The following is a 25545-nucleotide window of genomic DNA, read 5'->3' as shown; positions in this document are numbered from 1 at the left end:
AAGAAGTCACTCCTAGCCAAACTCTCACACAAGAAAAAAAAATCTTAAATAAGTCATCAGTCTTTATTGTTTTATCCCAAGGTTTATTCTTTTTTTGTATTTTGCTTTTCATCTTGTGGCATTGCGTAAATTGTCAAGCTTCCGAGTGCAACCTGCCACTCCAGTATGGCATGTGACGGACGGAGATGGATGCATCCCGAAAGGCTGATGAAAATGCCGCTCCCCAAAACCTGGAAGTGCACCCGCCGCCAGCGTCGTAAATCACGAGTCGCTGGCGCATCTGCACGGAATGATGACTTTCCAGATGTGAGCGCCCCTCGTGTTCTCCGAGGTCTGCGAGACCACATCCGCTCTCCGAGGCTCCACGCGTTAATCACTGCCGTCACTTTTCAAAACTTCTTCTGGGAGAGCATGTAAAAGTGTTGGACCGGATGTGCAAGACCACCGTGTGTGCAGGCTGACTTCCTGTTGCAACCGATGGGCCAAAAAGCCCTCGGTTGACGCTCTCCGAGCAGACTAAAAAGTCGGCGGCTCCCTACGCTGAGTGCACTTGTTTACATTACTGCTGCTTTGTTTCATTTCATTACTTGCATCTCAGGACTTAACAGGTTTTGGGCACTCATTATTTTATGCTCGAAGTCGATCCATCCATCCATCCATCCATCCATCCATCCATCCATCCATCCATCCATCCATCCATCCATCCATCCATCCATCCATCCATCCATCCATCCATCCATCCATCCATCCATCCATCCATCCATCCATCCATCCATCCATCCATCCATCCATCCATCCATCCATCTATCCATCCATCCATCCATCCATCCATCCATCCATCCATCCAACCCCCCCCAATAAAAAAATTCCAATGCTTAGTCCTGGGCATCCCCCAAAAAACCTGACACGCCCAAAAACCCAGATGGGAATCAGACACGCACGCACACACAGACCTCCCCCCCCCCCACACACTGACCCAAAAACTTTTCTCTGGACCAAGAAACTTTTATTGAAACCAATGCAAACACAGAAGGGGTGTGCAGAGAGAGGGTGGGGCCAAATAGACAGTGGCCCTGCATCCAACGACTGGGGGAAGCATTCAAAGCACATCACTCCCATTGTGAATTACAGGCGGGAAATGTGCATCAATTTAAAAAAACCGCCAATCTGTTCCAAACACGGTTTCAAAGAAGGGTTTTAAAGTAGAGTTGTGGTTTCAAAGAAGGGGTTTGAACTTGGATTAGGGTTTCAAATTAGAGTTTTAAACAAGAGTTAGTGCTTCAAATTATAGCATTAAAAATAGATTTTGTTTTTCAAAGTAGAAATAATAACTATATAAATAATTAAATAAATAAATAATGTAAATATTTGTATGTATGTATTCTTTTTATTTTTATTGCCATCATATTTTAGTTATATTCATAGACTGGTGATTAATGATGGTCATGGTGACGATGACTAGTAGATGACTGTCACAAAAATAAAATAAATATATTTTAAAATTGTTATTTATACAGTTTTATTAATCGCTGTGTATCTTCTGTGTGCAATATTGAAATTCTATTACATTCATCAAGTTACATTTTGCTCCACAAGATGGCGCTGTCGAATTTAAAGATTTGCCGAAGCTCCATCAAAAACTTTCAGGCTGTCACACCAACAAGAATTGAATTGTGATTTTAACTGATTTAATTTCGATGCAATTGTCACAATTCATCTTAATGATGCAATAGTTTTAAAATCACAAAACTGAAATGTACAGGTTTACGTATAACACGTAATACACTCAACAAACGTTTGTTGAGTGTATTACGTGAGGGGTGAAAAATGGGCCAATCCACTTATGAGTCCAGTTTTGAAAAGTTTACTAAATGTAACTGTCATGTAAAGTATTAAATATGGTTTCATGTATCCAGGCTGGTCCAGTCGGTCCAGTTTGTGGTGGTGCTCTTGGACCACCGGCCTGCTTCAGGGACCCCGGTGGGCGGGTCGGTGCGCTCCTTTCTGCAGGCGGGGCGGGCCGGTTTCGAAGCTGCAAGCGTCCTCCTCCTCAATCTATCTCCTTCAGTAAGCAGCACTGCGATAAACAAAAGTTGACAAAACGGCAACTTCGCTTTCCACATAGATATTGAATAACGATATTTTTATAGTTATTAAAGGCAAAAGGAGTTTCGGACGGACGACTGCGAGTGGTAAGTAAGCTAATGCTTTCCAATGATGTTCCTACTCGTTTGTTGAGGGCGAACAAAATCAACAAGTCGCATCAAAAGGCAATTTCGAGCAGTTTCGCTCACTTTCGATGCCGTTAATGGCATTTTTTAAAACTAGCTCAATAGCAGTTAGTTCTCCGAGTACTTTTGAGCCACCTGTTGCACCCAGTAGCGATGTGCTCCAAGTGCGTCCGTCAGTCGTGGGAATTGTTGGTAGCTATCAAAATAATACTCATTTATGTACTGTTTGACTTAAGAGTTTCTGCCTAACATAATACTTATATTTTTTTATTTTTACACTCACAATGGTGGTGGGAAGTAACGAAGTAAAAGTACTTTCTCACTGCGTGTAATTAAGCAGATCTCTACGTTTGCCACCTCTGCCAATAAGCAAGTCTCAATGAGGTTACGTAAGTTTTTAATATTTTCCCAGAGTGTAAATCCCTGCTGGTCCATGGTCTTAAGTGATTTAGCTCTACTTTCTTTTGACGTTCTACTCCAAATGGCGCCGATTATAGAGCTTTTGTTTTCCTCATGTGGGTTTAGCAGGTTATCAGCATGGTCAGGCCTCCTCACACTTCACAAGGAATTCCCACGGGGAGATAAAATTGTGCTCTGTCAGATCAAAAGCAAGGATTTGACACCCTAACCTGGGCCCTGTGGTGAAGGCAGAACAACATCTAGCACAAACATTTGGTGCTACTAGCTTTTATTCTTAGGGCATTACAACTTTCATTTTTCTGTCTTTTCTACCTTTCGTATTTGGTAAAAACTGATTTACCCATTCCACATACTTCAGATTTTAAAAACGCACTTAAACACAAAACCGTCTCAAAATTTCTGTAGCGCTCGTGCGAAAATGGGCACATGACCCAAAACCAAATTAAACCTTGTATGTTTAATCATCAAAATGTTCAACCAAACTGTACAAAGTTGTCTAAAAATATCATGTTTTTTTTAATGCTATCATATTATGGGAAATACAATAAATGGGTTAACTGAGATTATTAAGGATGGATGAGTACGGGCTGATACCGGCCTTATTTTAAGGTATTAGGTACTTGTGGAGGATGCCAATACAGCGACGCATACTTTTATATATAAAAAGCACATAGAAACTTTATTTGTTTGATTGCTGCTCAACCACTCAGTCTTGTTTTATCCCTCTAGCCATCCTCTGGTCCTCTATTCTGTCTCTCCTTCTCAAATCTATCAGCCAAGGAAGACAGTTGGACAACTTGGCGGACAAAGCCCGGTTTCTCTGCGAGGTTTTTTTCTTAGAGGGAGTTTTTCCTTTGTTGCCGTCACCAAGTGCTTGCTGATGTGGGTGTGATTCTTGACCCGTCCATTATAAGATTTAGCTTTACAGTAAACATCCTCCATTGACCACCCACTTGCTCAATGTACAGATTTGAAACAAAGGGTGTCGGCCATTAGTCTGTCCTGGCCTGTTAAACCCATAGTGTGACGTATCCTGCCTTGGCCTTTGTTGTCATCCTTATCAGAGCCCTCTTCCAGGCCCATCGTCTTTATATTGTTGCATCAGGTGTCCATCACATTATCAGCAAGACAAACAGGAACTTGCTGAAGGCCATTGTCCACAGCAACATGTGGTGCGTGCTGATGCCTTTGTCTGTTTCAGTCTTTACAGGCATACATTTTTCTGAGCAACATCCTTTTGTTTTTTTATTACAGTATTTTTGTTACTCCTTATGCTCATTTGTAAATGTTTGCAAACTTGTCCCTTATTGTAAATGACAAGGGAAACAGATTTTACATTTTTTACTGTACACACATGAACTAATATCAGTGTGTTATCCTTTTTTGTCCGGTACAATCTGTTCTTTTCAGACCTGATAACTATAGTCATTGTTTCATAGCAAGCGTGTTAGTCACAGATATGCAAACCCTTTGTTAAAGTGTACCTGGTCCCATGTGGCTCATGTTGAGTCACAGATTTTCAGGGAAGTAACACTCTTTCCAGAATGGAAAACACGAATAATTAAATTCAGCTAATGCTCCATGAGTGTCTGGCTGTGGAGCAAGAAAAAAAAACATTGAATTAAACAGTCTCTCATTTCCACCTAATAGACTCTCTCTAATTCTTCTAGAGGAAGGGCGCCTGATCCAGGGAGAGGGATTTATTTTCCTTCTGCATTCCTGATGGAGTCCTACAGAGTGACGGGCATTCCTACTAGTGGACCCCAGCAGAGTTACACCCAAGCATCTCGCTCCTCTCGACCCCACAGCAATGGCGGGACATACGGTCTGAGCATCAGAGTCCAGGGTATAGATGGACATCCCTATGTGGTTCTGAATAACCAGGACAGAGGTCCTCAGCCCTTTATTGACCCCGATAGCAATGGCTACATTGAAACAGAAGGCTCTTTTATTGAAAACTACCATGAGTATGAATTTCGAGGAGACAAGGAGGGTGGGACCAAGAGCCCCTTTGAGGAGTATAGATCTCAGATGATGCAGTACGCTGCCTCTCAAAATGGCTCCGCAGATACACAAGCAAGGAAAGCGCAAGCCCTTCTGAACTTTCAGAGGCATCCCGAGATATTGCAGCCCTATGATCCAGAGACCAATTCTCTGAACTTTAACAGTCTACCTTCAAGGCCGCTTTCTCTTGCTGAGACCGGAACTCAGTCCACATCCACTGTCTCCACACCATACCACAACAGGTCTTCTAGCCTAGATCGGAACAAAGCTCCTGCACAATCGAACAAAACTCAACCTCCGTCTCCGCGCTTGACTGAGACATCATACCAAAACTCCAAATTACCTTCTCAGTCTTTGGCTCCAACCCAGCATTCCCAGCCACAGCCCAAGCCGCAATTAGCTCAGCCGCAGTCCAAACCTCGCCTCAGCAACCAGACGTCACCTACGTCCAAGTCATCACTCAAAAGTCATACCCAGGCATCCACTGTGTCCAGTCCCACGAGTGAGCAGAAGAAAGCCCAGTACAAGTCCCCCACTTCAGTGAGCAGTACCAACTCCAGCCTTGATCGCAAACACCGTGAGCCCGATGTCCTTCCGTTGAGAAGGTCTGACTCCAGCGGTCCTGTTCTTCAGTTGTCCTCCCGCTCACGCCACTCCTCGTCTTCCTCCACCTCTAAGCTCTATGCGGATGACAACCTTGATGCGCTTTACGCGGACACCATCAACCGTCACGAGAACCGCCGCTACATCCCTTTCGTGCCTGGGTCGGGCAGAGACATTGACAAGGGCTCCATTCCCGGTGTCGATGAGCTTATTGAGAAGTTTGACGGCAAAGACGGCAGCTACCATCGGCGTGGAAGGGCCGGGCGAAGAAACCGGATCAGTCCAGAAGATAGGAAACGCTCACACAGTGTGGATAGCGCCTTCGGCTGGGTGGAAGGATCAAGACCCCTCGATGAAACGAGTCGTCGTCGGGGCACATCGATGGAGCATGTCCTGCGGCCTTCGCAGCTCCGGATGGAGAGGGCAGCTGGTAATCAGGACCCCTGGTTCATGATCAGCCCCAAAGCAACATCTCGAGTCACAAGTGCCCCTGGATCTCCCCAGAGCACCATGTCTAAAGGTGTAGGCTACATCCAGGGATACCAAAAAAGCCAAAGCCATTCTGCAGTTGTTGCACTCAAGAATCGAGACTCAGTGGACAGTGCGTCATCAACAGGCAAGCTGTCAACATCTTTATCCAAGTCCGCAACTGGTGGGAAAAAAGTCAGCGCAGACACTGATGTACAGGTAATATCACCTTAACACTATCGTAGGTTTTACCTTTGCCCCGTTTCCATCAGTTCATTTCCATATGATTTGGAGCATTTGTGTTTCCGGTAGTGTGAAGTGGAGCCAAAAAAAAAAAGCATATCCTTTGTTTCAAATTTCAAACATTCCACGTTTGAAACATGTATTATGTGTTTGTAAACGCATCTCTGAATTCACTATACAGGGTTTTTAATCGAGGAGAGTTTCACAAACTTAAGCATGGAGATTGTCTCAGGTCGCTGACCCAGAATAAACGGCGCTCCGCCATTTTATTGATATACAATCAGGAACACAATTTGACACAATGGCCATTTTGATTTATGTTTGTTGCAGTAAATGAAGGTCTGTCGTAAAGCAGTCCGACATGGCTGTCATCACGCTCTGATCATTCTCTCATTTCCTGTCCCATTCAGGCAACACCAGATCTCCTGAAAGGTCAGCAGGAGCTTTCACAACAAACACACGAAGAGACAGCAAAGCAAATTTTGTTCAATTACCTAAAGGACGGGTGAGTTATTACAGCCTGACCTCGTTCTGCTTTACTCCCTCTTTTCACGACTGAACGGTGCTATGAAAACAAAAGTTATTGGATCTTTTCGTTCTAAATTCAACCACAAATTCAGCCCAATGTCACATTTTAGGTCAGGCATCATGTTGGGAGAAGTTGTTCAGTGGGAGTTAGTGGAGTCTTCTTTTTTTTTTTCATGGGAGCTGGACTGTTTGATAAAAGTGCAGGAATGTGTTCTTTTAACCCACCCAGCCAGACAATCCAGCTGTGCGGATTTTTTTTTTTTTTTTCACAACCTCACTTTGCCTCAGTGTTTTCTCTCAGCTTTAGTGTAAATCAAAGGGTAAGCCTCTGTGTTTGCGTCTGTAATCTGACACGTATCGGCTGTCAAAAGAAGAAAGCAGAAGGTTAAACTGAGTAGAAGAAGAAAAATATTTCCCAGTCTAATCGATACGGCGGTTATTGTTTCTGCAAGAGCTGCGAGAGGCAGCAAATGAAAGCCAGATTGTGGCAACATAAATGTCCACATGATCTAACTGTTCAGATTTTACGGATTTTTTGGGACAAAATTTTATTGCAGTTGTTGGCACAACGAATGGTCGTTTCGAAAAAGAACAGGAAACTGTTTGGGTGTGTCGGAGGTACAGGTCAGGAGTCAGAGAACGACAAAGGAAACCCAGATGGAAGTGCTGAGATTGCACCCGAGATACATTCTCAAGGCCGCTAAGACAAACATACGCCAACAGGAGTTGTGGATGTATAATGGAAGTCATCTGTGGGAGGAGAAGAGAGCTTGAGAGAACGTTTGTGTGTCGCCGACCTCATTTAAAGAAATAATACACCATTGTTGTCATGAGAAAGTGGTGCAGCTTTCGATTTATTGATTCTGATGCTTTTCATTCCGCTCACTTTTCCAAGGGACAGTGGATCCTCCCAAAGCCTTCGCCAGAACATACTTTTCATCCACTAAAATTTACAGACACACAAAATATGACCTGTAAAGCGGTGGAATTCATTGTTGCTTTCTGGAATTGTGATAACAAAAAAAATATATATATATAGGATTCCAACACGGCACTGTGTCATTTAGGATTTTCATGTTTAACACCACATATTTGAAAATGAGGTAGTCATGTACAATCTCGTTAGAACTGATTTGGGCTGTTCAAAGAGATCATCTATTTTTTTAGGGCTGCAACGATAGGCACAATTTACGTCGACTCCTCAACAGCATCCCGCAAGCATTTATTAAATTATGATGCAACATAGTTGCGTTAGAGGCTTGAACGAGACTGTTTGCGCACTGAGGTGTCAGATCAAAGCAGCATGACCTTCCTGACCTTCTCTAAGCCGGGAATGACTGATCTCTATTCCCAGAATCGCCAGCATCATCCGCAAAACAGAGTTTCTGTTGTACACTCTGCTGACTGGTCTGTGCATGTCTTTGTCTGCAGTAGCACCGATAATGATGAAACGACCAAGAGAAAGGTCAACCTGGTCTTTGAGAAGATTCAAACGCTGAAGTCTCGAGCCACGGCAGGCCCTCCTGATGAAAAAGTGAGATATTGTTTGAGCTTCTGTTTTTTTCTATCCATTACCAAAGGTTTAACTGTGTAGATCTGCCAACAATATACAATGGACTGCATAGTCTTACTTCGGCACCTGCGGATTCATAAAATTTATTATTTTACAATTATTTTAATTTTTTGGGTAGAGGAGCAACTACTATTTTCCTTATAGAGAATGTTTTATGTTAATTGTACCATTAAATAGAATTCATATATGCTTGTACATGCTATATACAGTTCATTGGGCCAATCGAAACTGCTCAGTAAGCCACAGTGGATCAAATTTTTGCTAGCAAGTCAAAGCAAAAAAAGTTTACGTTGTGTTCTTCTGTCAGGCCTTGGGCCTGTCTGCACAAACCAAAGCCCTGCAGGAGCAAAACACTGCACTGGAGAAAAGAATGGACGAACTGAAAGAACAACTTCAAGAACAAAGAATGGTAACAAAAACTTTGTCTATTTCCTCTTTGATCAACGGGTTGTGTAACTTCAAATTTATTGGACATCTCACAATCAAACCTGTTCTGAACTTCGAGGCTACTCCCTAGAAAGCAAACAATGAGCAGTCGAGAATAGTTTTATATGGACCCTCATTGTGTGTTCACGCATGGAGAAAATTGTTGGTCGCCCTCTTTTAATGAATAATAACTTGAATAATGACAATTGCCCAATGTCAATCAGATAATGCTGAATGCAGAATTAAATGTAAAAATATGATTGTGCCTTGAGAAAAGATTAAAAATGATTTGACCATTGTGACATTTTCAACCAAGGTGTCTTTACACTTTTATAAAGTCGTGCTGCCTATTTAAAGCACAATGAGTACTTACTATACTGTTGGATGACAAGGTGTGTACCACCTTAAACATGGCCCACGAGAAGCAAAATAAATATATAAGATTATAAACAAGCACGTTAAAGATAAAGCCTTTAAGAGCCACCCCAAACAGCTTGGTGTTCCTTGACTACAATTTCACTTATTGTTCAGATAGGTTTTCCATTAGTTAATTTTCATTTATTACTTTAGTCAGATTCACGTTATCTCGGTGACCACTTTGGGTTCCTCTTTCATGAACAGAGGGGTGCCAACAATTTTGTCCTTAATGCTTGATGTGTTTATGTCTGTCAGAAAAACAAGACGGACAGTACAGCGGCTTCAAGATTGAAGGAGCTGCAGCGGGAACTAGACCGGACTACAGATGAGTGCAAAAGCTTGAAGGAAAAACTGGCCAAAACTGAGGCTGAACTCCAGAGCACCCTTGAAGAGTAAGAACTCAAAGGATGCACACCTCTACCAACGCGTTTTTGACGTTGATGATGCCCTTGCTCAGTTGTATAATAGTTTTTCTGAGCGTTTTCACATCACCTTGGAAGCAATTTAGACATTCGTGACATGTCATTTGACCTCAACCCTGACCTGGCACAGGTGCTGCTGTTGGCATGTGTGAACAACTGTTACATGTGGCGTGTGGGCCGGCTGATGTGTGTTGTGACGTGTTGCGTGGCGTTTCAGGCTGTTCCAGGTGAAGATGGAGAGGGAGCAATACCAGACAGAGATCCGAGACCTGCAGGACCAGTTATCGGAGATGCACGACGAGCTGGACACGGCCAAGACGACGACTGCTGATGATGACGAGAGAGAGGCCATCATGGCGGTAAGGGGGTGTTCAGTCTACGAGAATTGATCCAATCATCCAGCTTCATGTTCATGAACTAAAACGATTAGCGGGAATTTTGGTGCTTGCTTACTAGTCGGGCAAAAAGTGGCACTGGTTGTGAAAAAAACACTAAGACATAATTGAATCTGTGGCGATTGTATTTTTACATCATTTTTAGTAGATGCTTCCATAAAATGAGACTTTAAAAGTCTTTCAAGTATAATGTTCTGCGTTTTCGCAAGTTAAGATAGTGCCAATAGTCCAAATATTTGTTTTTCTAGGACATAATGCAACTGAAGATGGAGTTGCAAGAAGTTCTCGTGGCCAAGGAAGAGCAGGAGGATGTTCTGAAGAAGCGTGAAAGGGAGCTGACGGCATTAAAGGGGGCCCTGAAGGAGGAAGTGGCCGCTCACGATCAGGAGATGGACAAGATGAAGGAGAAGTATGAAAAGGAGATCAGTCGGCTGCACAGGTCCTTGGAAGAGGCCAAGCAGGTAAGCGTACAACAAGCTGTGATACTCAAAAATGGCCGCCCTGTGAGATTGATAAAAAGAAATTTTCTGCTTCACTGACATCATTCAAATATTCCACAAGCACAGTATTAATCACACCGCCACAGCGTATAGAACAGAATATTGCAACGAAAATAATCGAATTGACTCCCTCTTTAAAAGTTTCATTATCTAACCAGCAAAGCACCATTTGTTTCGGTAGTGTAAATAAAGCAGATGGCTTCATCCGCATCTGCTGCATCACAACAGTAATTATTACTCCTGCCGTGTTATTTTATCAGCTTGCCAAGCAGCACTCAGCATAAAAACAAAAACAAACATTCGTGCTTTTGCTCTCTGTAGTGTGTAAATGGGCGTGCCTCAGTGTACTCTACAAAAAAAAAGTTCAGTGGAGGCACATGATGATGAAATACGTTTGTTTGTTAAACAGCCGATGTTGCACGCATTGTACTTTTTCTCAGTTCTCACGCACGCACACACACATACACACACACAACTGTATCCAGAGCGAAAGAACCTCAAAACACAATGATAGTTAATAATATAGATTGTCAGCATTTTTCTGCTCAACTTCGTCAGGGTGTTATTTTTATTTAAAAGAACATTGTTTGATAATGAAACATTTTGGAGTTGGGAGTTGCCTGCAATGTGGCAATGCCATTGAAATGATTCCAAAGAGTAAAGGGATGCGGCGATATATTTACTCCTCTTGATAACCCCCACATGTCGGCCTCCCTTATGACTCCGACTTTGACAACATTACAAGTGATAAAACAGTCCATATCTCCGAAAAATAAATAGAGGAAATTTTATACCGTGCACAGTTTTAGTGAAGTTTGGAGGAGGGGTGTGTGGCAACATTGTTTCCAGTGCGTCTCAGTACGACGCTGTGCGTCCTGTTTTTCTCAAAGGGTGGAAGTTGTCCTTGTGATCGACTTCCTGAGGGTGCTGCTGGGGGGGGGGGGGTTTGGCAGACTGACCAGTGTGCACGGTTCCTTTGTTGTCCAGAGGTACTGCACGCCCCACGTCCCAGGGGAGTTTGCCATCAAGGGTCTTTCCTCACCGCTTTTGTTAACATTACGGAAGATGAAGTCATTGTTTGCTTTTCTTTTAAGATCTGAACTTGCTTGCTCATTAGGGGCTTTCCTTTTGTGTGCTTTCAGTATTGTCCTCACTCCAGTCAGTCTCACCTTAAGATGCCTTTGAGACATCCCTATTTTACCAGACAGGAAGAAAATCAAAGATTTTCCATTGAATGTCATTTTCATTGTGTTAGGTAGATGTGAGAAATGCTTATTGGTCAAGGTCCCAATTATTATTATTTTTTAAATAAAATAAATGCAAGCAGACAATCTACTTGCAAACAGCAAATTGCGTGAGCTTGCTGACAGGATGGACATGATTGTTGCAACATGATTCAGTCAGCAAGCTGACTGTTCTGTTTCTGGTATACAGTATATAGTTTTTTGTTTTTTTTAATCTGTTGATGTTGATCTGGCAAACTAGCTTGACAGTACAACCAAAAAAAAAAAGACAAAAATGACCAAATATTAAGTGATAATATTTACTCTGCATCTAGTCACTTGGCCTCTGTGGAAGAAAGACCAAATGCTGGTTTTCTATGCTGACAGTTTGATCAACAGATCATGCTGGACTTTTTAGATATCGTGTTAATTGCTTGACATTAAGATGATTGAACTTAAAGGAAGCACTCGCCTCACATACTTTAACTTAGTTTGAGGGGAATGAGTGCGAACCACCTCCTTTTTTGTGCGGCCCACCTCTTTTGGGGTGACAATCAGATCCCTCGTACAGGAAAGTGGAGCACCAAATTTCTACGTCTGCAAGGTAATTGCAATGGCAAGCCATCACTAATCTAATGAGCATCCATTCCCCAGTTTGCGCTGTGCCCCCTCTAAAAGGCCTAAAAGAGAGAGTGGGGGCAATTGTGAAGCTCGAGTGAAAATGAATGATGAGTTTGTTTCACACAATAACACCAGCGGGGGTTGGGACTGTCTCAATAAGTGGGTCAGTGTGCTGTAGAAAGGGGACTGCAAGGCCAAGCCCCTGAAAGGAGGTGAGGGGTCTGTTTTGTGTCTTTTACTTGAAAGGCGCTTTGTGTTCTCCATCAGCAGAAATGTGTGGAATTTGATGAAGCTTACCAAACCGTCATCAGAGCTCCCTCAAATGGATCGGAACTCGATTTCAGGAGTCCCCCCTGAGCTCTCGGCGCTCTGTAATTGAAAACGTGTGCACTTTTGGAATGAGAGCCTTTGGCGTCAGCATGCGCTGGTATGCAGGCAATGTGGACGGGTGAGGTGCGGAGAGTGGAGAGACTGGTTTGCTTCCAGGAATGTCAAAGGTCAAAGTGGAGAATGTGTACCCAATAGACCCGCTTCATTCAACTCAAGCTTTGTGACCTGGGGCTCCTTCTCAATTTGTCTCTGTGGGGTCCTACAGTTTCTGTTTGGGCATTTAATGCATCTCAGATGTAGTCTAAGAAAATTAGGCCTACTCCCTATCGCATTTTTATTTTCTAGTTCTTATGTCGTACAAACATATGACAGTTTGGAACAGTAAACCCTGATCTGTCTTGTTTGTAATATAGATTCATTGTTGAACAGGATCATGTCGACTTCTTGTATCTGCTGTGCTGTCGCTTAGCTCATTTTGCAGCCAGTTGTGTCCTCGCTGGTATCTTCACCCGCCTCTTGAGTCAACTCTCGAAGGGTGTGAACTGAACTTTCACTGTCTGATCATCAAACTTTCTCAGCCTGGAGAAAAGCCTCCCCTCAAAAGGGGCCGGCATGAGTCTGTGCGTTTGATGATAGCGCCGTCGCTTCCAGCGTTGCTTTAGGAGTTGATTAATAAGCAGGTGACGGTGGAGTGGAGGAGCGAGGAAACAGTGGACGGACTGTCACTGTTGACGGGCGTATCAGGAAATGAGATTTTATACTTTGGGGAATATTTACATCCTTCAAAAGCTGTACTGTACATCAGAAAAGAAGCAGCCCAGATCATTTTTTGCAGAATCATTTAAAAGTCAGGCCCATGTGAAATGAGCCACTGGCAAGAATATTTTGTCTTGTTGTTGTCCTCCTGTCCTAAGAGACCAAACTCAAACAATAGAAGTCATTGCTTCTATTTGTTATGAATAGAACGTGACTCAGACTATGCTTTTGAATTGATGTTTGAACTTTGCATCTATTGCCAGTTCTATTTAGAATATTTAATTATTTAAATAATGAATGACAATCTGATGTCTTCGTTGATCTTTGGCTCGACTGTCTTCTTCAACCTGGAAAAGTAGTCTATAGCGTAAAAAATTGAACACGTGCAATCATAACTAATATCGTTCATGATCATGGAGCCTCTTCCATTTGCTTCTGGTCTCCGGTTAATCTGGGTTACAATGTTATTTGTCGTGACAAACTTTATTGGATGCAAGAGGTGACTATTTGCAAATGAAAGATGCCTTGAGTGAAGATGCCCAAATGGCTATCCAAGAAGTTCAATCACTGTCATGTCAGTGCTGTGAAGCAAAAGAGTAGGAACTTTGTAGCTTGCTCGATTTGCTAACAGTTAGCATGTTGTTGCAGCTGCCTCCGAACGGAGGAAATCATGCGTTTGGGAGCTTCCTGCTCAGCAGTCATCGTACTTCACACTAACAGGAAATGAGAAAACTGGAAACAGCTTGTCATCATGGAAAACAAAAGCAGTGTAATCAAATATGTGATGCATTTTCACACAACCAGCAGTGAAACGTTTCAATTGATGGCGTTAAAATGTTTTAAGAGTCTGGTTTCCTAATACCAGACAAGCATGCTTTTTTTTATTGCTCCATGAATGATGTTGTTGTTGTTTTTCTTTTCATATTGCTATTACAGAATTATTGCTTTTTAAGTCCAGTTTTAACGAGAAGTGCTCCTCATCCTGCTGGGCATTGAATCGCTGGGAATAGCAACACGATTTAATGGCTCACAACTCGCAACGCAAGACTGCACAAAGTCAGTTAATGTACAACTTTGTACAAACACTTTGAATATACAAGTCCCGAGTGAAATGAGAAGAGGGAGATTTGCGGAGATGAAAAAAGATTTTCAGTCCTTATCACGTAACGACACAATAGTCATTGGTAATATTTTGATGTTTCACGTGTTGGCACTCGCTTCATTTGTATTTCAAGAGTTACAAATCATACGTCTTATTATGGGACTGTTTATTTAGTACTACTAATCCCTCAGTGATTGCTGGGTAAGCTTGAGGAATGCGTGTTTAATTATTAACTCTTTATCATCATGACTAAGAAAGCAAATTAAAACCACAATTATAAACACCATTGTTCAATTAATACTTTACTGACCGTGTCAACCCTGACTGACCTTTATTTTTGTAAAGACAGAATTTTTAATCCTGCTTGTATTGGATCCTATTAGATTTTTAAATGTGAACCTAATCTTGAGGCCGTCTAGTGTGTATGAGTGCAGTCCTTTCAGTGACCTGTCACTTTACAGGTCAGTGGTTAGTTGATTCAACACAGTGTGGGAATTGGGCCAATGAACTGCTGGTGCTGTACTTTGTGTGCACAAGGCTACACTGCCCGTATCAGTTCTGTAACATTTTTGGAACTTACCTTCAGCCAATCTCTCTTACGGTTGTGATCATAAGATGTGACTGTTTTATAGATTGCCATTGATTCTTAAAGTTGTAAAAAAAAAAAGCAAACCTTTTGGAGAGATTTGTAACTCGCTCACGTTAACCAGCACCAAAAGAGATCTCAATTCTGCTTAGACTGGTTGAACATTTGCACTTCTCTTATAAGTTTAACAATGTTTGCAATGCACATTTACATCTGAGAAAAATGTCACCAGTGGATCTCCGGGCTCCTGTAGGGTGACTTGGAGAACTGGCTCGACTGGCCTGTCAGCAGTGAAGCTGTGTGTCATCTTTTCTGCCCTACAGAAGAAATGTGTCTATTCAAGTGGCGGCAGCGTGATGAGTGGGGCCTTTCAACTCAGGATATTAATGGTTGAAGATTTAAGTTTTAGGTTACAACAGAAACTCCATGGTCCTTATAGAAATGTACTATAACTACAATACGATACTATTGCTGTATTCAAAAGCTATTAAGCCAAGGTATATTTGACAGTACAACAATTTCACGGCACAAAACCAAAATGTGCCAAAATAGGGATGTTAATTGTTTTAGAGTAAGAACTTGAACATGTCCACTGTGAGAGAAAAAAAATCTGGATAACACATTGTATGAGTTTTCTTTTTAGAATTTGTTTGTATCTATTTATTTCTGTTATTACTGAAAACTTAAGTGTCTTTCCTATGTGTACTCGCATGCGTGCACAATTACACACACACACACGGAGTATCGGCGCTGACATACTTGGCACCGTTCGTCTAATTAAAATCGGATCATAGGTTATGTCAACAGGCAGCCCTAAATAAAGTCTTTAAGGCTTCAAGAAGAGTTGACAAAAACAGTCTGTTACATTGCGATGATCTCACATAAGCAGATATGAAGCAGAAATGTCTCATGTTATCTTCAAAAATCACTCCCACATCTCCATTGAGCAATTTCTTGTTTAATAAGTTCAGACAGGGTAGACCATAACTACTTCTCCTTACATGGTAAACATTATGACAGAACAGAACATTCCATACAGCTATCAAACATGTTTACTGTATGTACCTATATGTTCTGTTGTGGAATATTTACGATGGTGGTTGGGTGCGCACATGAGGGCCCTGAGCAGAGCTGAGATAAACAGCGAACTCCCAAACCTGTTCCTTGACATTCCAACCAAATGACACAAAGTGTTGCTTCCGATCAAATCTCACTAAGCCTCCTATCTAACCAAGCTGTCAACTTGACTGAAACCACTTATCTGGTCTACCGGTGTAAGATTTGCACTTGCACTGCTGTTGTCAGCCAACTCTTGTAAACTTACTTCCACCTGCCACTCCTATTTTATGCACAGCGTTCCATCACACGCTCATGATAACAGTTTGTCCTCAGAAAACATGGTCCAGGAGTTGTGTGCAAAACCACAAATCCCAAGTCATTCCGTCAGGTTGTTTATTTTAACTCTGCATTATAGTGTATGCGGAGCATAATGCATCTTTGTTCATCTCTCTATGTCAGCTTCGTGTACAAACATATTCAAGCCACATATCAAATCAACAAAATATTTCAAGGAGTTTCAAATTTCACATCAAGAGTCACATTTCCACCTTGTGAGCCTCATGTGTGCTGAAGCCAGTCAGTCATCTTGTCTCGTCACTTCCAGAGCAGCACGGCGGTCGTCCAAGAGAAGGCTGAAATGGAGGCAGCCAAGGGCACGCTGGAGGGCCAAGCGGATCGTCTGAGCCAAGAGGTGGAACGGCTGCGCAAGCGGGCGCAAGAGCTGGAAAACGAAGTGGCCAAACTCAACCGCATCATCGACGAGGCTAAGCTGCAGGAGAGCAGGCTGGGAGACCGAGTCGCACGGATGGAGGTGACGCCCAAACGTTCGCCCGTGGCGACCGAGAGCCTGAAGAGTGTCATCAAATTTTTGAACTTGACTTCTACAGAAAGAGAAGAAGCAGCTGGAGGAGTCTTTAAATGAAATCAAGGAGCAAGAAGAGGAAATGTCTCGTGCTAACCGAGCTTTGACGTTACGACTTGAAGATGTACAGGTGAGCAATTCTCAATTTGGTTGCTCTAAGGCAAATCTGACTTTCGGATGATGTGATATGTGCTTTGTTAGCGGAACTTCTCCAAGATGAGCGGTGAGCACAAGCAGTTGGAGGAGCGTCTTCAAGAGGAGAAGCTACAGAAGGAGCAGTTTAAGAATATGAAGAATGACATTGAGGACGAAAGGCGGCTGCTGGACCGAACGGTGGAGAAACTTCAGAAAGAGGCATGTGCTTCTCTCCCAGCATTTTAGTTACAGCTGTAAAGTGACTTTACGGATTTGTTGAGTAACATGTTATACTTTTACAACCTTGAGGGTAATGGTCCTTTTCTCAAATCACAATCCTCTGTCCATGAGGACCAGAGCGGTTACTTTGAAATGTTGCAGGGCCACACGTGCTTGAAATTTTTGAATCTGTTGCATCTTTCACAACAAGAAGCTGTCTCAGTGAATTATGCGCTTGTTCCACCTGATTGACTTTTCTCACCGATGGACACATTTTTGTCGTTGTATCAGATCAACTCATTCGGGCTGACAGTATTGCGTAATCTAAACAATACAAACAATTCTAATTCTCACTTCCACACAAACCTTTTGAACGGGTGAAAAAAGTAGCAATACACTTTTTAAATTAAGTCGAGGAAGGAAGCGAGGAAGGAAGCAAGGAACCTTTACAGGTGAACTTAACTTGACCTGTTGTCTGCTCTTTGTGCCCACAGATGAACGACATTGTAGACGCATCCCAGTCGTCAACACGGGAGCTGCAGGAACAGATTGACATTTATAAGGAAAAGAACCGGCGGGAGCTGACAGAGCTGCAGAAGCTCCTTAAGGAGCGAGGCCAGGAACTCGACAAGTACCTGCTGGCTGCCCAAACGCTGCAAGAGGAGGTACACCTCAAATCAAGGCTTTCATGCAGAACAACATCCGTTGTGATTCATCTCGGCCCGATAACACTCCGTCAACATCATCTTGTGCTTCATAGGTGGCATCTCTTAACATCTCTTGTCGCAATGCACTGTTTGCACATGACAAATTCATCCTCGTCACTCACGTGAGAATGTTAGGAATGCCTTTGTTCATTGTAGAAGTTGATCAATGGGAAGAATTATTCTTTAAAAGGGCACTGGCCTTCTATTCTTTTATGTATTAAGCAAATATTTACATACCCAAAGGCGGGCATTTGAGCATATATTTACAATTGTCACTCTGTTCCAGTTTTGAGTTTGATAAAATAGCGCAAACGATGCTGGAACATCTGGAACAGGATCTATTAATGTGAGGCATTCTGAGTTCTACAACTGCAATTTTGCTGTTCACTTCACCCCCCACAAACTTAGAAGTAATTTGTTTGCCTTCACTTGTGACCAGCATAACTGGTAAAACCGGAGTGGATCTGGACAGTGCTATATTTATCACTGTGAAAACCTTGGGTGGAAAACAAGGAAGTTTCAGTTTTGGGATAGTTGTCAAGGCCGTTTGAATGCACGTTACTGCCACCTACATACCGTAAAGGGAATATAATTGACCATAAGCTTTGAGCTCACCCTTGAGATCCAAGGTAAGGTCCATGTACTAGTATGCGCTTTGTCCTCATTAGTAAAACAATCTGATGCGTTTTTTTTTTTTTCCTCCAACGGCTGCACAGGAAATAGGGGGAGGACATCCAAGGTTGTGATATCATTGTTGTTAAAGCTGTGCTGGCTGGATTCACATCCTCCTTCCTTCAGCTCTCCTGAGTTTGCTTTTCCAGCTGCTCTGAAATGCCCCAACAGTCCGCCCATGTCAACTTGGCAGAATTTAGATAAAATTACAAGCAGACTTTTCTTTACATCTTCTCACAATTGTACGACTTGATTCTCCTAAAATTATGATGTGCCGTGATGTACAATATATAATCGGAGTTATTGGCCTGCGTTCATGCGTTTCAACATTTAGGTACATACATTTTCAGAAAAAAAAATGCAATTTTAAGATTTCTCTTTTTTTTTTTTCTTTCATCCTTGCTTTTAGCTGTTGCGCCGAGAGGATGATCTACGTCGTTGTGAGCAGGAGCGAGATGAGGCTGTGCTCAATGAGAAGATGTTGGAGAAGAAAGTTAATGAACTGGAGGTAGCGGTGAAGACCAACACTCACTCGAAAGATGATAAGATTCGACAGTTCAAACTCATGGAGGTGCGGTACACCAGATGAATTGTTCACACATTTTAACGTCCAAGAACACTTTGCATCACCCAGTGCTGTAAAATATTGGGGAGATATTGTACATCATTTATTAATGGGTGTGACGTTCTTCAGGACAGAATCGCTCAGCTGGAGTTGGACTTGGACGAGGAGCGTCAGAATGGAGACCAGCTGATGGACAGGCTCGACCGAGGGAGAGAGCAGGTACACACATGAACATTTTCATCATAAGCACTCACCTGGGTCAATGACCTGTTGTCCACGTTCATGTTAGTTCACCCAGCTGTGTCTCTGTTCTCCATCTAAACCTGTAAATGAGATCCAGATGTCATCGCCCCGCTACCATCACGTCTTTAGCTACTAATATGTGAATAACAGCAACATGTCACCCACTCACAAGATGAACGTGTTGACTAGTGTACATGTGCACATTCACACAATCATATTCACACACAGACAGGCTGACTGCAGGTCACTGCTTTGTAAGGATGGTCTTGTGTAATGTGTGAGTTTGGCAGCCTGCCGGCTGCAAAGGACCATTAAAGTCCAAAAATGCAGGCGGGGCTCAGGCTGCAGAGTTCACTTTCAAGTTGTTCTGTTCCTTTTGATTCTGAGAATAATTGTGATTTCCATGCAGCAAGACTAAATTAGTACTAAATACTATATCATGTGTTAGGCTGACTTTTTGCCTGGCTTAGCAAAAAAAATTACATTCGGGTCATAGTGGTTGTAAACTGTTGAATTTCATAGTCAAATTTAAAACAAAACAAAAAAAATTTAAATAAATTTCCCTTTAACTCTGCTAGCTTAAGGCTAACACATAATGAAAAAGCTGCGGACGGGCTAACAAATGTGAAATTAAATTTTTAATGCTGTGCCAAGTCTCAATAAAGATTTCAATAAATTAGAATGTTGTAGAAAACGTACACATCAAACATAGGAAAGTTAAAAAAAAAAAAAAAGGGGAACTCTAATGCATTGGAGAAAAAAACCAAAAAACTACACAACACCTGCATTTAAACTGAATTCCTTAAATGGGCTGTATTCGTCTGTCACATACACTGATTATCAAAATGATGTTAATTGATAAAAGCACAAAATTACTTTCAAATAACTCAGGCACATTTGAAGTACTTATAATAAGGTAGCCGATGACCATGTTTTTGTCTCTGCGTGTTGCGTAACGTACTTGTTTGGTCCAATCACGTGGACGGTAGAATGACGAGTTGGACAGCTTCTTTTCAGTCTAGTGAGTTTTGAACTTTTGTAGTCCAGGGGAGACTTCAAATCTCCTTCAACTCGAGGGGGAAAAAAAAAACTTGGCAGAGACAAATAAGTGGCTTTGGTTCAGGGCGGTTGTCACGGCAACACTTGAGCTTTCATTCCAAGAGGTTGAGAGCTTGCAGTGTTTGACTGCATGACTGCGCCCGCACATACGCAAACACTATGGCGAACTGTTTGAACATTATTTTTAATATCCTGATATCCAGTTGAAAGTCTATAGTCTAGTACAGTCTTAAGAAACCTACGCCTGCAACATAGCGCGTGTCAGGCTTAAACCAAGCTATCTACAACAGTGCCATTTATTGATGAAATTACTTTACAAACACTTGGAATGTGCATTCAGAATTTTGTCAGTCAGGCTATAATATTTGTGTTACTTAGTATCTAGTGTACACGATCAAATGGCGAGCCATACAAACACACACTTAGGGGCGTTGTGGGCATGTGTGTGTGTGTGTGTATTGCTATGGAGGCAGCAGGAGGAACACCTGCGTCTCTCCTGGTACCAGGTGCTCCCCTCCTGTCTAAATGAGAGTAATCTCCCCTTCTCCTCTCCCAAAGCTGATTAGTTTCACCGCACGTTCCAGTCTGCTGATTCAGCGCCCCCCAAGCGCCGCGCTGGGTGCGCCGCGTTATGGGGCCCATCGCTCATCACAGTGGCCCGCTGTCACCCGCTAATTGGCATAAAATATCACCAATTCTAAGCTTTGTGGCCAAATCGATTGGTTTTCATCTTGCGCGTTGGTTTGAACTGGGCTCCCTGAGCGTGTCATGTTCTTGTGGTCATCCTGCGTGGAGGAACCTGATTCTTAAATAAGGACGGCTTTGGAATTGCGGGATCCTCATTTGAAATGACACATTAGGGAATTAGTCACGACTTACTCCAGCTAAAACAGAGACACTTTGTCTCTATATATCCATTAGCGAAATGCTAAAACATAATGGGAAGCACTAGCTAACTAATAGCATTTATGTGATTGCATTCTAAAATTTCAAGCAATGTATAGTTGAACAAAACTGCCCAGTCATATGGCAATACTCACACGCATGTATTGTTGATTTGACGTATGATTTGATTGCTTTGATGCACGATTTGATGAAATTCTGACATGTCAGGAAGACAAAGGCATCTAACACTACTTTTGGTTTGTGCTCTTATCTTGAAAGCTATCCTCACTAGGCTTTCCCATCATACTTTGTTGCCATTGCAAGTAACCCTTGTGATGTGTTATGCCACTTTAATATGTTATTTTTGTGCAGCCAGGGTGTATGAAGGTACTGTGTTGTTTCTAAGCGTTATCAAATTATTGCTACTTTTGATTATTGTAACTCTCTGACACCCTTGGTAACAGAGGTAAGGAATCAGTGCTGTGTATATAATATTATGTTCTCCCTGAAGAGTTTTTAATCGGTGGTAGCGGGATTCTAGACTTGTGGACGTTCTTTGTTTACTTATTTCAAAATGGATCTGAAAGTTGCAAGAAACCAACAAGCGGGAATTCATCAGAACGTCCAGATGAGTCACTCTGGGGCTGTAGTAGACCAGAAAGAGCTGCGTTGATTTAATCATGATGCAAATTCTCGACATCCTATTTATTTGTTTTTGTTTTTTGTATATAATTTTATAAACTACGGTGTTATAGTGATATCTTACTACTTAAAAGACACTACAAAAATGTTTGATATTTGCATTGAAACAGATTAGTGACAGATTGATTCATTTCCATTCAAAGATTTGAGTGGTTTGAAGTACAAGTGTGGTCACAAAGCTATGCATGCGTTTTCTTCTCCCAACATTGTCTCATCGAGAGGCAACATTGAAGGCCTCCGCATAAGTTACAATGCGGCTAAACCAGACAGTCCACTATGCCAATTTACCACAGCGCCTCTCCGCTTCAACGACAAGACCTCTATTGTTTTTGCACCTACTCAGCGCAACATCGGGTTTGTGCAGACAGTGTGTCACAGTAATTGTGAAGCCCTGACCGTGTCTGGGCTTGACAGGTGGACCAAATGAGGAATGAACTCATGCAGGAGAGGGCTGGCCGGCAGGAGGCCGAGTGTGACAAGATGGCTCTGGAGAGACAGGTACATACCCACTCCTGCGTTAAAGGAAGACTGATTCAAACTCACACGAGACTATCACGTCATCCATGTGTCTTTCCATAATCATTCTAGTAAAATTATGGCTTCAATTCTAACATCCGTTTCCTGTGTGAGAGCACAATCATACAGTCTCATGTACCTCTTCGTGATCTCCACAGAGCAAAGACCTGAAGAACAAACTGGCTGATCTGGAGGGCTCGCAAAAGTCCAGCAAAGTGGGCCAGGTTGCGCAGCTGGAGGATCGCATTCATGAGCTGGAGGAGCGTCTGGAGGCGGAGGAGAGGTGAGGTCAAAGTACACAGCGGGAGTGGAGAGAAGGCGATTGAAGGGATGAAAATAGAAAGGTTGTTTCAAGTTTTGAAAGTGAAGACGCAGAGAAGTTCTGTTCTCTTGGTAACAGTCATAATTTAATTCCTGACACCTTGTAAATGGATTTGTCCCGCCACAGCTCAGGGCGAGGAACGGCAATAAATAAAAACTAAATAAAATCGTACTCCCCAGATGGCGATGAGTTGAATATTAAAATGTCCGTAATGTCTTTCAGGGAGCGGGCCAACCTGCAACTGTCCAATCGCCGGCTGGAGAGGAAGGTTAAAGAAGTGATGATGCAAGTGGAGGAAGAACACCACAGCATGCAGGATCAAAAGGACCAAGTACGTCAAACCCGCTCACTCTCTCCACTCCGACAAAGCCGGCACACCTTTTTGACCCGTGCCCCTGTGCTCCGTAGTTGAATCTGCGCTTGAAGGCCCTAAAGAGGCAGATGGACGAGGCTGAGGAGGAGATCGACAGACTGGAGCACAGCAAGAAGAAGCTACAGAGAGACTTGGACGAGCAACAAGAAACAAACGAGCAGCTGCAGAATCAGCTCAAGTCTCTACGCAGTGAGATGAGGTAAAGAAGAACCGTGGCCGTACAGCACAGTCAGCAAATAAGGCTGGAAGTAAAAATGTGGCCCTCAAGCACCATCACCTTGCCCACCACGCACAAATACCGAATGTGGTTTTCCACTGCAGGCGTAAGAGCACCTCAGCACCACTGCTCAACAACCTGGACGACGACGACGATGACGACGATGACATCAGCACGGACGGGGAGACATACTTTAGCTCCACTTCCAGCTACAAGCGCTCGTCCAGTCAGGACAACCTCCTGTCTACCTTCAGCATGTAGGGGAGCAAACAAATGTAACGACGCTGAACTTCACTCTTGGACCAAATGACTGCGCTGAAATGATTTCCATTCGGCAGTGGGATATCATTGAATTGCTTCAGTATTATTTGAGCAGCTCCGGGGTCATCGAAAGAGATGTGTCAATACTTTTGAGTTGGTTTGTATTTTCCAGCATTCAAGTATGGCCAGAATATGAGTAGCCAACTTGAATGGACTGCACACGACTGCCTCTGCATGACATTCCCTCTCTTTTTATAACTCTATCAAATGTCTCATTATCTTTTCTTTTTTAATACTACTCTTTTAAACGGAATGTACTTTTAATAAGCGTATGAAGAAAGGAGTTTTTTTTATTTATTCATGTCTATATGAACAAAAAAATCCTAGCTTCATTAACGCTTTTCGGGAACATTAATGAGGGAGGGACTTTGTACACACATTTTTTTTTATGTTTTTATATCTGCCTCACTTCATCTACTGAAGTTTTTCTTTACTCCCATTACGCAATTGACAGAAAATGTACTTTAACTGCCTCTTATTCAGTTGAATGAACAAATCATTAACTGCTTACCTTTATTTTTTTGTGGCAATCAGTTGTTTGTGTTCCCCAAATATTCCTGATGGAATGTGATAAACTGACAATCAAAAGTGTTGCATCACTGTAAGAATTATTTGCACTCCCTTTAATGAAGCAATAGGCTGCAAAGTGGGTTGAAAGCTAATTCCTGCCACTACCTCTCTGTACTGTTCTGCTGTGACTTCAATAAACTTGCTTCCATCTTATCAAACATGCTCGTCTCATATCATATTATTCTTTTTCCAGAAGTGCAGTCATCCTTAGTTTCAGGTTCCCGGTCACCTCTCAGCTCTGTTATCCCAATCTTAAAAAGTGATCCTATGATCACTTTCTGCCCCTAAAGTTACTGAAAGACAATTGATTCTTCCAAGTAGGTGCAAGTGAATACTTGCGGCTGCATTTCGAGTGACCTTTGTGGGTTGCCATTCAGTGTGAAACGGACAAATTGACCTTTGGTGTGGCCCTCCTCCATCTGTGTCAAGTGGAGCGGGTTAACGTGGCTCGGCAAGAAAAGCACAGTAACAAGGTGATCATTCTTGGGATTCCAACAAGTGCTTGAGCCACTTCAGGCAAGTTGGCTCTATTGACAAGTTAGTGTGCAAAGCTGTTTTTATTTATTCATCCCATATCCTTGATATCTGTCTTCAGGTCCATTTGTGCACTCATAAACTCTGTGTTTTCACTCATGAGACAAATCAGTGTGCACTAGTGAAATGACGGTAGGGCGTGCGAGTAGAACAACTATTGTTTTACTACTAGTAAAACTTTTTGCCTAATAGTACAACCTTAACTGGGTAACTAGTGTCTCTACAGTGCACCCTAATGCACCAAATTGTCTTTAGTAAGTGCAAAGAACGTGCAGGAGGTGGGGTAGGCCCAACAGAGTACTATACTGAAAATATTTTTTTCAGAAGGGATTTATGTTCACAATAAATTCGTCTTTTTTTGGTCACGTGAAATATTTGAATTTTATGAAACTGGATTTCTTTTTTAGCCTTTCTGAAATAATCATCAGAATGTAAATAATCAAACAAACAAACAAACAAATAAATAAATAAATAAATAAATAAATAAATAAATAAATAAATAAATAAAATATCCCACTTGAGTGGTAAACTAATAAAACACAAGTTTCACTTTATGTTGATTGATTTCCTAGCAATGTAACAAATTGTGTCTCAACGTAGCCATAAATACAACACATACAATACTATGCTGCTCTCTAGCGGTCAAAAGGCAAAAGGGCAGCAAAACCTGTGAAATTAATCCCTCCCACAATGTCTTTGTTTTATGCAGTATATGTAAACAATTGTAAAAAATTTG

At 42.2% G+C, this 25545-nt stretch overlaps 1 protein-coding gene and 1 long non-coding RNA gene across 12 annotated transcripts; one reads left to right on the top strand and one right to left on the bottom strand.

The window, feature by feature from the left end:
- Positions 1 to 1865: 1865 nt before the first annotated feature.
- On the top strand, positions 1866 to 24433 carry cgnl1 (cingulin-like 1). The gene is made up of 19 exons (XM_088370903.1): positions 1866 to 2192; positions 4322 to 5945; positions 6380 to 6474; positions 7929 to 8031; positions 8378 to 8479; positions 9169 to 9305; positions 9553 to 9694; positions 9979 to 10191; positions 16512 to 16718; positions 16795 to 16899; positions 16971 to 17123; positions 17618 to 17788; positions 18912 to 19073; positions 19197 to 19286; positions 22371 to 22454; positions 22631 to 22755; positions 23017 to 23125; positions 23203 to 23366; positions 23489 to 24433. Exons 2-19 carry the CDS (start codon positions 4374 to 4376, stop codon positions 23643 to 23645), a joined length of 3891 nt encoding a protein of 1296 aa, XP_088227029.1. The 5' UTR covers positions 1866 to 2192; positions 4322 to 4373; the 3' UTR covers positions 23646 to 24433.
- LOC148400603 (uncharacterized) lies at positions 15787 to 21916 on the bottom strand. Of its 11 annotated transcripts, none has more exons than XR_015857475.1 (5): positions 19480 to 21916; positions 19322 to 19390; positions 18446 to 19138; positions 17759 to 17916; positions 15787 to 17659 (listed from the first exon to the last, which is right to left on the bottom strand). It is a non-coding gene; the product is annotated as an uncharacterized LOC148400603 (long non-coding RNA). The 11 variants fall into 11 exon arrangements; XR_015857473.1 differs by having other exon boundaries at positions 20272 to 21914; XR_015857470.1 differs by having other exon boundaries at positions 21410 to 21913.
- Positions 24434 to 25545: the final 1112 nt, after the last annotated feature.

The sequence above is a fragment of the Syngnathus floridae genome, chromosome 3 (genome assembly GCF_059516105.1).
Source record: "Syngnathus floridae isolate MCC-2025c chromosome 3, RoL_Sflo_1.0, whole genome shotgun sequence".
Taxonomy (NCBI): domain Eukaryota; kingdom Metazoa; phylum Chordata; class Actinopteri; order Syngnathiformes; family Syngnathidae; genus Syngnathus; species Syngnathus floridae.
This window is presented reverse-complemented; position numbering and strand designations above follow the sequence as displayed.